General features: G+C 33.0%; 1 protein-coding gene across 1 annotated transcript in view; it reads right to left on the minus strand.

Annotated features, from left to right (window-relative positions):
* Positions 1–18217, minus strand: part of EPHA3 (EPH receptor A3) — a 264085-nt gene that overhangs the window by 28186 nt on the left and 217682 nt on the right. Inside the window, exons 10-11 of the mRNA XM_063079677.1 lie at positions 15391–15452; positions 12183–12392 (exon numbers count right to left, since the gene is read on the minus strand). Of these exons, the coding sequence (XP_062935747.1) occupies positions 12183–12392; positions 15391–15452 (272 nt within the window). The remainder of the gene's footprint in view (positions 1–12182; positions 12393–15390; positions 15453–18217) is intronic.

Raw genomic sequence — 18217 nt, forward strand, 5'->3', positions numbered from 1 at the left:
TGCAGAGAGTAATTGTCTCATTTAGATATTATCTTAGCAAATGTATAGAGCAGGCATTCAACAAATGCTCATTGATCTTAATTGAATTCCCTTTCTCCTGAGTACATGCTGTCTTCTTAAAGACATGTACTTTTTCTTGGGAGGTTTTTTTCCCTGCCTGCCTTTTTTGCAACTGATAAACTTCTTATTTGAACATCTTGATCAAATGTAAACTCATTGGTGGACCATTTGAGAATCTTTCAGACAGAGACGGTCTCTCCATCATCTGTGATATTTCTATTGCTTAATTATCCTGGCTATACTGGGAGGTCCAGAGGAGTAATCACCTTTCCTCCTTGATTGCATACCCCCAGTTTAAACAAGAGTCTCACTTTCAACCTCTCCTATTTACAAAACCTTTTTGTTGTAAAGGTGCATGTTGTTTTGTCAAGTGAGAATATAATTTATTATTTTATGGACTTATAGTAGAAGATTTTACTAAAGATCTTTCACAGTTTTGAACATTCTAAAATGTGCACTTCATTTTCAGATAATTAGTTGAATCTATTTTCTTTAGTGAACCAATATATAGCATAATGGTTTTTTTAAATCATACTATTTTCTGATGTTCTTCTCTTTCCCCTCATGCTACTTTTTAATAATACTCTTAGGTTAAAAAAATTTACTGGCTCCATAATGATAGTGAATATAAGATTCACTGAGTATCAATGTTTACGAGATCTATAAAATTATGAAAATGTCACAGGATGTTGTGTGAGTTAAGTATTTCAGGTTTTGCAGAATGCTATGAAGATTTTCATTTGACTCTATAAACAATAAACATCCTATATCAACTGCTTCAATGTTAATGTTGTAGGTACTTTGCCAACCCCAAAATGCCATGAATAATTTAAAAGATAATTTTAGTCTGCACACATGGATATTACTCCATTCATTTGTAGAATGAGACTAAAATTTTAAAACATAAAAAAAGAAACAATGCATGGGTAAAATTCATAAGCTGACTGAAAATATCTTAAATATTTACCTACTAAGTGTATATGTCTACGGATGATTTTACTACATGATGTCTCAATAAAATAAACATAAAACGTCAAAGGTAAAGTGGCCATGTTTGATATTTACAACATAGGGTGGGGGGGATTAGCAATTTCAAGCGTTAGATTAAAACCAAATGAAAATAAAATTTTAACAGGAACCAAAAGCTTATGATTTGTTGCATATGTTTGTGATATCCCTAATTTCAACATTCTAGAAAGGCTGATGGCAGATGGCTAAGCCGTGGTACATTTTTTCACAAGTGGCAAGGTATTCTACATTGCCCCATGCAACTTGCATCCAATATGGGTAGGGGAAGTTAGAAGTACCTGAGAAGGACATTTGGTCCCCAGTCTCACTCTTCACACAGATTGGATAGGTTTGGAGCAAGGTTTCTCCAGAGGAACATAGTTGACATTTCATACCAGATCATTCTTTGCTGTAGGGCTTCCTGTGTTGTAAGACGTTTAACAGTACTCCTGACCTCTGTCATCTACATGACATTAGCATCCCCCTAATTGTGACAGCCAAAAAAAATCTCTCCAAACAATACCAAATATCCCCTTGGGAACAAAATCCTTCCCATTTGAATACTACTGCTTTAGATGGTGTGTGACAAGCCTTGATCGGCAAGGAAAGATAGCCTAAATAAGGTCCAGGATTTATCTGGGATTTTATAGAGACTAAGTGGAATCAACTACTTTAAACATTCTCACACTTTACAGCGGTATTTGTATCCCTGTTCTAAGCTATAACTTTAATAAGAGAAAAGCGAGGGCCGAGTTCAACAGAACTAATCTTCTAAAACCTGGGTTTTGATAATGTAACAATATCTCTTCTGGATTTTTCTGTTTTTTTAATATTTTATTTTCTCCTTTCTTTTTCTTTTCCTCCCCACCTTTCTTTATTTCTAAAATTCTTTTTAAAAAATGCGTTAACTTCCTATTGCTAGTGAAACTTAAATTAACCTTATAGATTAAGAAGCAATTTCCTTATCAGATGGAGGTATCAGTGACCAAATATTTCAGTAAGATGTGAGTGGTTACTCCAAGAGAAAACTACAGCTACCGAAACATCAATGTCATTGGCATGGAGAGACATTAGATAAGAGTCCTTGAGGATCCAATTTGGTTCTGAAATATGGGTGAAAAAGAAGCCGAGCTCATAAGTTTTAATTGAGTCACACTTTATAAAAGCCTCTTTGCATTTGAGCTGGGCATCTGTAGGTCTGAGGCTAGCAAACTGAAACCAAAAAAAAAAAAAAAATTAAAAAATTGAATATTCGAATATACAGGAGTCTGACTCACTAAATTTCCTACAAGTAATCCTTTGCAGAATGTATGCATACTTCTGCTCCTTATTGTGACCACAAAAACTCCTCTTCCTCCCCCACCTCCCATCTCAACACATTCAAGTTTATATTGCTTAAGTTTTTTCTTTTTTTCAGGTTCTGAAATGGCTTTTCCAGTATATATATTTGGGGAGCATTTTTTAAATTTAGATGCTTTTAGAATAACTGCCAAACATATTCTTTAATGGTGTATGCAAAAATTTGGAGTTGATGAGACAAAATACTGTCATCGTTTGGCATGTCTTTCCTGACATAGTAAAAACATTCGAATGTAACCTTATTGATGAGATAAAACTTTGAAATCGGTTGGTAATTAAACATTTTGGTTGGTAAAATGTTACTAGACATTTAGACTATTGAAAAGCACAACTAGTTACTATAAAAATAATTTATGAAGATGCATGTTTTACCATATTTAAACAGTTTTTAAAATGAAGTATTTACTTGGGGTCGTCTCTATATTCACATGTAAGCTCCCCAGATATTTATGTATTTGAAAAACATTTCCACTTGCTTGGAGCAAGCCCAGAATCACAGCATATGGAGTGTATCTAAAACCTCAATTGCAGAGGGACCTCCAATTCAAATTTAACAGAATCAGAAGTTTGTTCCATATATTCGCAATGCCAAGCCTAGATCTGATTTCTCCCAGCACTGAAGTCTCATCTACGTATTGCTCAGTAATTGGGGTGCAGGGGGAGATGTAGTTGCTTGTTTCATTGGGATTCTTGAGTTTAGCAGGAATCAGGATTCTTGGTTTCTGTGCCCAGCTTTGACCTTCCTATTTAATTTTAGCCAAGTTTTTTAAACCTCTCTGCGCAGCTTTCTTGTCATTCATAAACTGAGTTTCATGGGGAATATAAAACTTGATTTTCTGCTAAGTTTTACCTATTTCTTACAGCTTATCAGCTTTGCTGACTTATGAACCTTGGCTCTTTCAACTTTCAAATTTCTACCTTAAACCTGCATGAATATCAAGGATGCTGATTTTTTTAAGGTTAATTATTTCGGACTCTTAAAGATGGACAACTTTGGACTAAACTGCACGTCTACATGAGTGTCATATCTGGATTTACATTTATAGACTTTTTACAGACAAGTTAAAGGAGATGGATAAAGCAGTGCAAGCAGAGGAGCTAGGGATTCTGTGGACAGGCATTACGTAATTGCTCAACTCCAATCCAGGATTAATTGAAGGTGTCCCAAACCTTATTCACTTTGTTCAGAATCAGCAGTTAGAGTAGGAATCACATAGTAAGCCTGTTCTCGAAAGATCCTGCAATTCAGTTCTCTGAGCTTAATGAATTTAGACAGTTCAAATGAGAAATTTGGCTAAAAGCCTGAATTTCTCAGGAGTTTAGCTGATGTCAGCTCATTCATTATGTGTTAGGGGGCTTCAAGTCTTGATTTCTAGAGAGAAGGACTGTAATTGCTGAAATCTCTGAACATTAAAGCATAATATCTCATATCTGCCCCAATTTTTCTCTAATTATAAATATATATATATACACATATATGTGTGTGTGTGTGTGTGTGTATACATATCTCCCTGCTCACTTACGAAACGCTTTGCTTATCCACTGTTCACACTGCCTGCCTGTGAGCTCTGTCAAGCCATACCTGAATGACAAAGGACGTTGGAGAGTTTATCTGAGTAAACCCTAAGTAATTGAGTATTTAGTGTGGAGGCAAATATTGGTTTCTCAAGTGAGAAGAGGAAATGTAGAGATAAATCATTCAGCTAAAGGACCTATCCATTGTCAGGAACTAAACTTCACTCAAGTGTAGACAACAGTAGACAACAAGGTGAAGCACAATCCAAGAGGAATCCCAAGGGAAGCATCTACTATCTACTCTAATCCCCAGTAGATCAAATATAAAAGCCACTGAGAGAATAGTTTCAGCAGATGTTGACTGCCATAAGAGTTCAGAGGCAGACGATCCTTCAGGAAGCAAAAGCCTATCCCGTGAACTTTTGCAATTTTTCAACATTATGTAAAATGACTAAGAATAGGAAAATCTTCACATTTTAAATTATTCTATGGTTATCCATGAAATGAAATACAAATAATATTTGTTACTTTCAGTCTCTCATAATACATTATAAAATCTAGGTAATCTGATGTGTAACGTCTACCTTCAACAAAAATAATGCAAAAATTGGGGGTCAAGGATAAATATATGTCCTAATAGGGGCCAAGCTCTTTTCAAAGTTCAATGAGGTTTTAAATGCCAAATTTTGTGTTATATGTGTTATATGTAATAAAACAGAAAGGCCTATTCAACGTAGCAGGAATACTGAATATTTGCAATAAAAATAATATTAGATTCATTGTAATAATTTTAAAAAGGACAAAACTTGAGTAAGATTGATTTGTTTAACATTGGCAATTAAGAAATAAGAAAAGATGAGTGGTAGGTTGGGATTCTCATAAATATCCAGTGAGACACTTCTGACGATTTTGGAACCATCAGAAATCATGGAAATGGTTCCCTTCTACATCTATGTTTATTAAATCACTGCTCAAAATATGTGCCAATTTCAGAACTAAGGTGGGCAAATGAAAGGGAAAAAAAATCACAGGAATGGGTTTGAATCATAGCATTGAATTATGTTTGGAAAAGTGTGATAGGAAAGAAATGAATTAAAGTATTAGACATTTCACACACGAAGTGGTAAGATTGGCTTTAGACATTATGACCTCTGCATTCCCAGAAGCCAGAGGAGTTTGGAGCTGCTCAGTGGCTTCAGGGTACACAGGGAAAGCTTCAAACACTGTGTCATCATGCATCTGACAATGTGAGATAGTCACCAGTAACCGGAAATAATATCAAAAAAGTAATATTTACTAAACTTCAGGGGTCCTCAACACTACAGGCTGAACCAACGCAACAGCAAAGAAGGTTAGTCATGAGTAGCTTTATGTTTAGTTAAATTGTTAATCTGACACTTACATTGTCTTTCTACAAAGTGGGCCTCTTGGAATCAGAGAAACAATTAAAATTATTCTATTCAATTGAAAATTAATTAGAGCAAACTTAATTTTTTTAGTCTCAATATTTGCATTATTTGCTTCTTCGCTCTCACCAATTCTCTGCTCTAATGTCATTTTATCAGAGAAACTCTCTCTGACCAGAACCCCACACAAACTGCCCACATTCCTTATCTTATTTCTCTGCCTCACTTCACCTTTACTTGTTTGTTTATTATCTGAATTACAGTCGAATGTAAGAGCATGAGATCAGGGCTTTGTTCTATTCACTGCTAGATCCCCAGGTCCTAGAACAGTGCCTGGTATATTGTAGATACTGATATATTTGTTGAGTAAGTGAATCATGCATTTTACAGAAAATACTTCTTGCTAGACACTGTGGGTAATATACTAACACACGACCTCCTTACTTCTGTGTCCTACTTCAAAATGATAGTTTTGACTTTTTACCACATAAATCTCAATAGATTATTTTCACATGTTGAAATACTCATGCTACCCATTTCTCTGAAATGGGTGGCTAGAAAGTATTAGACTTCTCATTAGGTGATGCCACATTGATAGCTGAAATCACTAAATCTCCTAGAGTTTTCAAATTTTGAATAAGTGGCTTTACTTTGTGAAGCTACATATAGACATCTTTGTTAGGAATCTACATACAAGCAACTGTGTTAAATGCCACAGAGCTATCAAGTGGAATAAGGACTCTAAATGTCCACCACACATTGCTGGTGATCTTAGCAAAAACAGTTTCATTAGAGCAGTAAGAGCAGAAGTCATATTGCAATAAGATATAGAGAGAATAGGAGGTGTGGAAAAGTCATATTCATACTGACCATAAGAGAGTAAGGAATTAATTTGTGGTTGATATTTTTTGTTTTGGCTCAAAGTCTAAAATACTGTTATATATGAAGGCCACTGATTATATGTTTTCTTATTAATTTTTTCATTCACATGTAAATAACGTATATTACTTATCAAAATAATATAATTGTCTTTTTGTATCATACCAGTTTTAGAAATGCCTGGTTTTTAGTCCTTGAGAATTCTGCAGAATAAAAGCTGTGTTTTCTATTATTTATGTTCTTAGAATGGAGTTACCCTAAACAGCAGTATTTAACCACTTAGCTTTTAACCATTTGCTTTCACCACTTTTATTTTTTTATATTATCCTGAACATGAAGTTAGATAAGACAAAGTTGTTCTAGAATATTTCTGGCATCAACTTGACAGAGTCACAGATCTAAAAAATAAAAAATATAAATTATTATGTAAAATAAGATTTTTCCTCTGACAAAAGAGAGAACACTCTCACCAATATGAAAATCTAGTTGGTAATCAGTAAGAAATACCAGAACAGAAAATTTTTAAAAAACCTAATAATGGACATTATAACCAAGAACATATCAATTGGTTTTCCCAGATTCTCCAAGTCAGTTTAGGTGGTAATTATACTCCTAAAATAAACTTGGAGGCCTGAGAAAAATTGGATTGACTGACTACACAGCATATAAATTAGATAAAAGTCGACACTTTCTCTAACTCAACCCTGCATAAAGAAGCAAGTTAAGCACTATCATGTTGAAATATTTTAATCCATCTATTTCAACATTTGAATATAAGAATGTTCATATGCACAGATGTGTGCATGCATGTATACAGAATGCTAACCTGCTTACAATAAAATTTCATAATGGGGAAGATTAAAAAATTACTCAGTGGCAAACTCAGTATCAGTAGTACAATGGTTTTGTTAGACTGAAGTAAAATAAATTAGTAGACAGGAAACACGTCATAATTATACTTTGAAATTCACATAATGGGAAACCAAAGAGAAGGAATTCTTTTTTGTTGTTGTTGTTTACTTGTTTTATCAACATCAAAAATTCTTCAATGATTTAAATTTATAGAGCTAAATACTCCAATCATATCCACCTCAAATTAAATTCAGGGACCTTTAAGATGATCTGCAGTCTTCGGCATGCAGCTGAAGTTATGCTTTCAAGGTTACTTCTTTAAAACTTATTATTTCACATGATCCTATCATAATTTAGATTTATATTATTGAATAACTACTGAAATATTTTTTAGTTTTGACAGTGCTTTTTCTTAATAAAACATCTGTAACAGTGGTTCTCAAAGTGTCATTTAAGCATCTATGGGGGTCCCCAAGAGCATTTCAGGGGGTTCATGAGATTGAAACGATGTTTATAATAACAGTAAAACTTTACAGCCTGTTCTACTCTCAGAATCCCATGAGTGTACAGTAGAATTTTACAGAGGTTACAGGATACATAATAATATTGTATAATGGAAAGTGTCAACATTTGGAATTTCTGCTTAACTCAGTGTTTAGAAATGAGCAGATACAACTAGAACTGAATTCAGGGGAAAAAAATCTGATTTCTTATATAACATCTTTATAGAAAAGAGAAAACATACACACAAAAATGTATATTACTCTCTTAGCTGACCCTTTCCTATCAGGCACACTGTTGAAGACATAAGGAAGAAAACTTTTGATAGCAAGTGTGATAGCATAGAAAGTGGTATGGGGAAATGTCTAAGTCATTTTAAGTTTTGAGGTTAAGCATTTTCTCAACTTCTCAAATACTTTAAGAATTTTTTCAATACAGAATTAGTTGATTTAATTTCTTTATACACTTTCATCCTGCCTGTCGTTCACAGAGATGTTTTAAAGATGAAAACAGCAGACACCCTATGTCAATGACATTGAATCAAATTCCTCTCATGTCTCTTTAGTGAAATTAAGCTCTACCTAAAGGCAATAACTTTCAGAGAAGAAACTGGAAAGTTTAATACATCAAAGCATTGAATGCTAATTTCCAAAATGTAGAACCCTAGACAGTAACTGTTAAATGTTCTTAAGGTAACAAGACTGACTTTTTAAAGCAAATTATCCAGAATTTACTTCTCCAAAGAGAATGTCTTGGAGCACTGTTTTAAATGGTGAATTTGTTTTTCTGACATAACCATAATCATAGCATGCTAAACCGAATAAAGTGTATTCCTAAATTGGACTGTATGAGTACTGCTTTTGGTTAGAAAATCAAACAAATAGACTTTACTATATACTCAATAACGTACTTGTTTTCTTATTGATTACTATAAGCTTGTTAAGACCAGAGATTTTATCTCAGCCAAGTTTATTTCCCAAAATACTACATGCTTAAACAATTTTGATTAATGATATCTGTCACAATCTAGCTTTAAAGATAATTCCAAAAGAGGAATTCCAAAACCATTTTGTGCAGTAACAGTGTTCCTGCGGTAAGTACACATTCCCCAAAAGACAACTTAGAATGGCAACTCATTTAGCTGTTTTGGCGTGTTTGCTTAAAAACAAAATAGCAGTTATTACTGTATAACCATACCCCAATTTTTAGGGTAAATTATAAAATTATTGTACTAAACAAGTCTTATAATGGGAGATTAAATTGACAATTTCTAAATTCTAGCAACTCAGAAGAAAGCTAGGACCCCCATGGATATTTTGAGGGAGTTCCAAGAAAATACAAGGATGAACACTGAAGAACTCTAAACAGCTAGTCATTGATAGTGAATGAACCCATTTGGTCAGTGTGGTTTTCAGGAATCTTCTGACACTGAAATATAAATGCAAAGAGCCTGTTGCACTTTTATTTCAGAAATGCTATAGAGGAATTTTGATACAACAACACTTTTCTTCTGCTAAGGTCAAAGAAGTGGTTGTCAGGATCCTTCAGTACTGACAATGTAACCATCTGTGGAAAAAAAACTCTGAGAGGTAACCTAGTACATTCTCCAGAGAACAGAGGATCTAGATTTAGATGAATCTTTCAAGTTGTTACCAGATAAATTGTTCCTTTGTGTATCCTAGAAATCAAGACTAGTATTGGAGACAAGGAAGCTCTTATTTAACAATTGGATATGACATAAAGCTTAGAAACTTTCTGAATAACCAGAAATTTAACATTTCAAATGAAATCCTGTTTTCAAATCCTTTCTACTAAATCTGAAAATATTCCTAGGTTGATGTGATTGTTGTAACAACCAGGACAGTGCCAGCAAGCATGATACTTTTCATGGACTATGCTAGAAGCTCATATAGTAGAAGGTTATGAAGTTTATCTTTTGAAAGCAAAGTAACATTCAGTGGAATAAAATAAAATCCTCAGGACAATAAATATATTATCATTTGTTGCATATGTTGTCTCTTGGGATGATAGTTTAGTTATAGAAAATGATGCTTTGCTGCAGAACATTGGCTGATTTTTGAGATTAGAGAAGAAACACTAAAAAGCACTATCAAGGTGTTTATCCATGTTTTGCAATTTTATCAAGTATTCAGAGCTATGTAGTTGTAGTGAGTTATAAATTTAATTCGACTAACTGTATGGTATAAAATTTCCTTTTTTACTTCTCTTGCTCTTACCTTAATGAACTGTGTTCCTAAGAAAAAAGCATTTTTAAGTAGGACACATTTTTAAAAAAAAATACTTAAATTCATGAACAAAACAAATACACTACACAGGATAACTAAAAATAAGAAAAGCAAAAAAAGTATAATGAAAATGAATGCATCTAGGAATATCTCAGGGGCATTGTGCTCTTGCATTTCTGTGGTTCTATCACTGTGGCTTTACTTGAGAGGAAATTCAGTATGGCATTTTAAGCACTTTCTCAGAGTGTGATATAGATACAATGTGACAATTTTGGTAGTTGTTAAACTGGTGATTTCCAGAAAAAATGAGGGTATTTTGTTTTAGTTTTTTATGACACACACACACACACACACACACACACACACACACACACACACACACACACACACACACACACACACACACACACACACACACACACACACACACACACACACACACACACACACACACACACACACACACACACACACACCAAAAGTCAACTGTCTTCAAAAACTGGACATTCTGGGGCCGACCCCGTGGCGCACTCGGGAGCCGTGGGTTCGGATCCTATATAGGGTTGGCTGGTGCGCTCACTGGCTGAGCGCGGTGCGGCCGGTCTCAAAAAAGACAACAAAAACCCAAAAAACCCCCCTGCACATTCTGTTGGCTGGTGAGAGAATGGAGGAAGAGGCTCTCTTTTATATACTGCCACTGGGAGTGCAAATTGATAAACTATATTGAAGCAATTGGGCAATTCAAATATCAAAAAACCTCAGATATTTGCACACATTTTGTTCCAGCAATTTTAACTATAGAAATCTATTATAAAGAGGTAATCATGGAAAGACATGAACTATATATATCAGGATGTATATCAAGTTATCATTAATAATAGCAAAATATTTGAATTCTGCCTAATTAATAATGCATTGTTTAAATAAATTATATACATGAATAAAATGGAGTAATATACATTTATAAATGATACTGTAAAATAATATTTAATCATCTGGAAAATTCTTCATTTTGTAGTTTTAAGAAAAAAGATTACAAAACAATATTGAATTTATATATAAGGTACTGAATTTACTAAGTTGAAATCATTTTATATATCAGTATATAAAATATGATCCAATTTTTGTAACTATATGTAAAAGAAGGAATTAGTTATATATGAAAATGCAGAGAAAAACATTTTGAGAGAATAAAATTAAAATGTAAATGCTGGTTATCTTTGGGCAGTATCAGTAAAGATTATAATGTCTTTACTTTTAGCTTAACTCTATTTTCCAAACTTTCTGTTATGAAAAAAATTTTCTGTAAAGAAATGTATTTCAAAGAAATCTAGCAATAAATATATGAAGAGACACTGAAATGAATTTGAATCAAGTGGATACAAATTAACATAATTAGATATAATTTCTTCTAACCAATAAGTAAATATTTAATATAATGATAATACCTACTTTTATCAGGAGTGTAGTGAAGTGCGCTTTTAAAATAGGCACACAGTTTCTGACACACAAGGTCCACTTTTAGGGATATATCATAAGGAAATCATCAGACTCATAATTATGAAAGCAGATAATTTATGTATTTGTATAAAATATTAAAAAACTAGAAATAACAATAATATGCTCACTAATTAAGGTTTGCTTTAAAAAAAGATACAAGCAGAAAATAGAATATATCAAGCTGCTAAAAATGAAAACTTAAAGATTATTTGTTGACAGTGAAATATATTCAAGATGCATATTGCTAGGGAGCAAAGTGCTATACAATGGTATTATGAATATTCTTATTTTAATAACATATTTATGCATATATTTGGATGTATAGGTATAAAGAAAAATCTGGAAGAACTGATTCACAAAGTTACAAATGTTTTCTGTGGGTTGCACAATTCTGGACAACTTTTCTTCTTTTTATTGCTTTATAAAAATTTTTATAAAACAAACATATGTTACTTACATAAACGTTATTTTTTAATGCTTTAAAATTATATCTAGAAGGATGGTGGTCCTGAGAATTGATTTAATCTGCTTACTAAAGGTGACCCAACCATGATGAAAAGATGATAAATATAAAAATACAGGATTTTAGGTATGTGAGAAAGTGCTGCTTTTTAAGGGGAAACATTAAGCCAATGTATGGAATTTCAAATTAAAATCATTTACTCATCTTTTAAACAGAGACTACTTGTTTTTCCAGAACAAGTAATAATGTTTTAATTTTAAGAGGTAAGTTTCCTTTTGTGGAAAACATACTGACATAGGATTTGGGGTCATGATTTGTACTTATTTACCAGTCAACACGATACAAGATGGAAAACAAAGTTAAAAGCGGGGAGGGGAAATCTGAGTTACTTACTCTTGTTGTATAAGCGGCCTCTGGGTCATCCTCTAGAACACGTGAAAGTCCAAAATCAGAAACCTTACACACCAAATTACTGTTGATCAAGATGTTCCTAGCAGCAAGGTCTCGGTGAACATAGCCCATGTCTGAGAGATACTTCATGCCAGATGCTATCCCTCGAAGCATCCCCACCAGCTGGATAACTGTAAACTGGGCATCATGTTTCTGCAAAGCATTTCAAATGTGCAATTAAGATATGTTGCTATTTTCTAAAGATATGTCTTTTTTCAATTAAAATCTCATATACCAAATTTTGTAGCAAGACTGACTACACAAACATTAGTTCTAAGCACTCAAGACTAGCAAGGTATGTGGATAAACAGATACAAGGTTAAAACAAAACAGCATAGAGGCTGCATTACCAAATACTCTGTACCAAAAAGTATTCTAATATTCTTTGATTTCATGCTCAAAACTAGGACTTATATACAATCTCCTCCTTAAAAACATTAAGGTCAAGAACAACATAATGAAATGAATCTTGTAGTTATTTTAGGTTGATATTTATTTGTTTGATTGAATTTATATTCTTTCTTCTCGGTGTCCAGACATTTTATGAATTTTTTAATTTTATGTTCCTTTTTTATTCAAATAAGGTAGATGTCAAAATTTTAATTATCATAAATAATTAGTTTACAACTAGTAAAAATATTTATTGAATGTTTGTGTTTCGACTCAACCCTGAGTTATAGGTCATAAAATAGAAAGCAAGAGGAGACAAAGTAACACAGTTCCGGATACTGAAAAGTTTCCAGTCTACTTGGATTAACATAGAAATATGTGGTTTATAATGTATAGGTAATATATTAATATAAAATTCCATATCTGATTATATCTACAGAAACAATAATTTTAAAATAATATTTTTTTAAAAACACATTTGTTTGGAAAAAAATTAATATATATTTGTGAAAATAATTGCTTACTAAAATTTTTATTTGGCTAATGAATGTCAAAATAGAGTTATCATTTCTGTTTCTTAGAAAATTTAGAATTTTCCTTAACGATGATGAATAATACTATAAATTTTTTCTATCTATATCTAATCATCTATCATCTTATCTATCTCAACTAATACAGTACTAAAAGCATCTTTTTTTTTTTTTTTTCTGTCTTTTTCGTGACCGGCACTCAGCCAGTGAGTGCACCGGCCATTCCTATATAGGATCCGAACCCGCGGCGGGAGCGCCGCCGTGCTCCCAAGCGCTGCACTCTCCCGAGTGCGCCACGGGGCCGGCCCGTACTAAAAGCATCTTGAGTTGATGATTTCCATTCCTCTGGGTATATTCCCAACAGTGGGATGGCTGGGTCGTATGGTAGATCTATTTGCAATTGTTTAAGGAACCTCCATACCATTTTCCATAGAGGCTGCACCATTTTGCAGTCCCACCAACAATGTATGAGAGTTCCTTTTTCTCCGCAGCCTCGCCAGCATTTATCGTTCATAGTCTTTTGGATTTTAGCCATCCTAACTGGGGTTAGATGGTATCTCAATGTGGTTTTGATTTGCATTTCCCGGATGCTGAGTGATGTTGAGCATTTTTTCATATGTCTGTTGGCCATTTGGATATCTTCCTTAGAGAAATGCCTACTTAGCTCTTTTGCCCATTTTTTAATTGGGTTGCTTGTTTTCTTCTTGTAAAGTTGTTTGAGTTCCTTATATATTCTGGATATTAATCCTTTGTCAGGTATACCTGTTCCCCAATGTTCATCGCAGCACTCTTTACAATAGCCAAGAGTTGGAACCAGCCCAAATGCCCATCATCAGATGAGTGGATACGGAAAATGTGGTACATCTACACAATGGAATACTACTCAGCTATAAAAACGAATGAAATACTGCCATTTGCAACAACATGGATGGACCTCGAGAGAATTATATTAAGTGAAACAAGTCAGGCACAGAAAGAGAAATACCACATGTTCTCACTTATTGGTGGGAGCTAAAAATTAATATATAAATTCACACACACACATACACACATACACACACAAACGGGGGGGGGGTAAGAAGATATAACAACCACAATTATTTGAAGTTGATACAACAAACAAACAGAAAGGACATGGTTGGGGGGGAGGGGGGGAGGGAGAAGGGAGGGAGGTTTTGGTGATGGGGAGCATTAATCAGCTACAATGTATATCGACAAAATAAAATTAAAAATAAATAAATAAATAAATAAATAAATAAATAAAAACAAAAAACAAAAAACAAAAAAAACAAAAAAAAAAAAAAAATAAAAAATAAAAGCATCTTGAGGACAGGTCCTTTGTCTTTTCTTATCCCCTGCAGTGACTGGTGATCGACAGTGTTCTGAACTCCATAGCATTTTTGTATTTTTTGAACGAAATATTTGTTAAAAATATATTAAAATAAAATATATATATTATGTTGAAAAATATGTCAAAACATATTAAAATATTAAGCTTCTAAATGTAAAGAATTAAAAATATCTATGTATATCTTCAGAATGATACCGCTAAATTGAGAATACATATACTTTAACATTATAGTACATGCTTGTTTTCTGAGTGGACAGCACTATGTGAGAGGTAGGTCTATCTTAGAGCAGACTGAGGTTACTTCAGAAAAGAGAAGGGAGTATTTCTGTCTTACATCAATGTTATTTATGTCTTGCTTTAGGATCCTTTTTTATTTTTATGTTTATTTTAACTAGTGTGACACTTGGCAGTACAAAAAGGCTGGAGAAGATTACACAAATTTGTTTTAAAAACAACATTTGGATGCTATTTTACAGTCTTCCTCCTGCTGTTTAGGCCCAGAAAACTTCAGTTTTATTTTAAATCTACAATACCTACTTACTTGGCACAATATTAGAGGATGTCTTCAACATTTTCAGGAGCTCATTCATATATATCCTAGGGTACTTCAAGAAGTTCATGGAACAATTGAACTAAAAGAAAATACAAACAGCACAACTGCTCTGCTGTGACTATGATATCTGGGTAAAGAGGAAGAGGAAGTGGCTATTTCTGTGTTCAGTGTTCTGAAACCAGCGAGCACTAAGAACAGTTTGTAGCCTCACACTTCTTAGAAAAAGAAACAAAAAAATAATACGAATTTCTCCACAAACGTTTTGAAGACCCCTTGTATGTGTATGCACACGCATACATATATATGTTCATAAAATGTTTTACTTACACGTAAGAAACTGTCCAGGGAACCATTCTCCATGTATTCTGTGACAATCATAACTGGCTTACCTAGATGTATGGTAAATAATAAATTAAATGTACAATCATCAGTATAGTTCAACAAAAACCATGTAATGAACATATATAATACACTTTGATACACCTGACCAGTACAAGATGTAGAACTCTCCCTGTCCTCCAAATTCTACAACGTTGCAATTCAAAAACAAAACAAAACAAAACAAAAAACGAAAACCTAGGTTTCAATAGAAAATAAAACTAAATATAAACTGGAAAAGATTGGTTTTCAGAAAAAAGGCCCATAACATACAGTATCTATATTAGTTTATTTGGCATGGCTTTCAGTGAACAAAAAATATGCCTCTTTCCTTCTTTTGATTGCATCTTAGCTAATCTTCAAAATCAAATATTTATGCCTTCAAGCCAAAGATAGAGTCAGGAATTCAACATTCATTTATTCTTTCTATAGATATTTAGAGAGCTATGTGCTAGATATTCTTTTCTGTTCTTGTTAGAAGCAAGTAAATCAAAATCCCTACTTTCTTCATGTCAGTTGTGCAAAATATTCCCTACCTTCTACATTTAAGTTGTACAAAATAATTATCTATAACAACAGGTACAAAACTATGCTGTCTATCTTAAGTGAATCATTGTGAAGTTGATGCATATATTGAAACAACACACTGTACCCTACAAAAATAAAAATAAAAAAATAGAAAAAGAAGAATAATAATTATAATCTTTTTAGCTGTATTCAGTTAACACATTAAAAATAATGAAATCCAGTCTGACTATGTTTAAAGGAAAATTAAACAAAAATTAATAGTAGTTACTTGGTAGTAACTTGTAATACCCATTTTGGAAATATGTGGCCTTGAATACCATTAAACCTTTTAACCCAGCATTTTAATGTGGGTATATAGCACTTATTCTTCGCAAGATATGGGTTTAATTATTTTATATATACTAACTAATTGGTTATCATTTCCACTTTACACATGAGAAAGCTGAGACACAGAGATTAATCAACTTGTTCAAGTGTCACACAGTTAACAAGTTATAAAGTCAGAAGTTGCAACCTGAACACACTGTGCTGTCACTGTTGAAAATTTATACTGAGGGAAACATTTAAAATATAAAAAAGCATCAGACACAGAAGTTCTGCATATACTGGATACATAAAGTTACAAATAGAATAAAAGTTCTACTATAAGTAATGATTTAGTCAGTTGCTGCATGACATTTCTATGGATTATTTTAAATTAAAATGATGACTCTGAAGACTGTAGCACTTTAGACAATTGTACGGTATAATGTTACATGAACAAAGTTGAAAATACAGCTCTACATACATTATGATAGCACATAGGAAAATAAGTAATGCAAAATAAACATTTCAAAATGAAAGAGAAATATAGAAAATGGATTTTTTTTTGATAAACAGGAAATGCTAGTACATTTTTTCCATAGTTAGAATTACACAGCATTGCATTAGGTACTTGATACATGTTGCAACACTTAATCTTCACAGTACCCTTATGCTTTAGTAATATGCATTATTCCCATTTTACTGTTTCCTGACCTGAAAGCATTGCAGATTTAAGCAATTTGTTGAGGTCACACAAACCACTAGTAGTTGAGCAGATCCCCAACATGGATCTCTCTGATTTCAAAGCCTACACATATTACCACGCTGTAGTTCTCTTACTTTATTGTAGATATAATGTTTTAATTATAAAGCCATCATGTTACAAGAAGAAGGAAAGCCACTCCTCTACCAAGTTTGGAAGACCTTGAAGTCTTACCTGAATACTACTGAAAGACCTTGGGCAAATAGGTTTTTTATCATACATCAATGTACACCTAACTGTAGAACTAACATAATTTTTCCTCATATGTGTCTTCTATATCATGATAGTTTGCCATTCTGATGCTAGAAAATAGCTTCTTTTCTTGCTTTTTCCTTTCAGAGGTGAGAACTCTTAATTTATACTTGTAAATTATGGGTTAGTACCTGAAGGTTATACTTAGCTACATTTAGAGACTTGAGTAGAACCCCAGAAATCTGTCTTATTTATTGAGGTAAATAATAATAATAATAATTTTATTAAATTTTTCAGATAATTTTTTATAAAGGTTACAATCAATTGATATATTGATCTATTTTTCACTAAGATAAGACAATCATTGATTTATATTTTTTAGGTACCACATCACATATGTCTAGTTAATGTAGTAGTACATGAAAAGTCATTTTAGCCAAAATATTCAGCCTCCAGAAATTGCTTTTACAAAATTATAACTAAACTTTGATTTGATAATATTCAGGAGGAAAGGGAAGAGTCACTATTTCTTTGGAAACTTTGATCTCTTCTGAACTAGTGTCAGATGTCTAAAGACTTTTCCCAGAGACCTGGCCTGGAATAAAATGAATGAATGAATGAAATCCTGCACATGCACGTTCTCCCTATATCCTCATCCCTTTCTGTGTTCCTTTCTTTATACAGTTCTGGGAAGAATAATATGCTACTGATATTTAAAACATACTTCGAATGTAGTCATAGACATTTTGCTTCGTACCAAATGTTATTGCTAATTCTCAGCACTGGCCAGTTACTGTATTTGTGTAATACTTAGCCCTTTGCTTATCATTCTTTTTCTTCTGGCTCCCAGCCTTATGACCATTTCATTTCTCATTAGCATGTCTAGTAGAACATTTGGCAAGGGATATAAAAGTAACTGAAAATCAAACAAGTCAATTATGCAAAAGTCTCATGACCATTCAGAAATCAAATCAGGCTTTATTTAATTCT

The sequence above is a fragment of the Cynocephalus volans genome, chromosome 1, assembly GCF_027409185.1.
Source record: "Cynocephalus volans isolate mCynVol1 chromosome 1, mCynVol1.pri, whole genome shotgun sequence".
Lineage (NCBI taxonomy): Eukaryota > Metazoa > Chordata > Mammalia > Dermoptera > Cynocephalidae > Cynocephalus > Cynocephalus volans.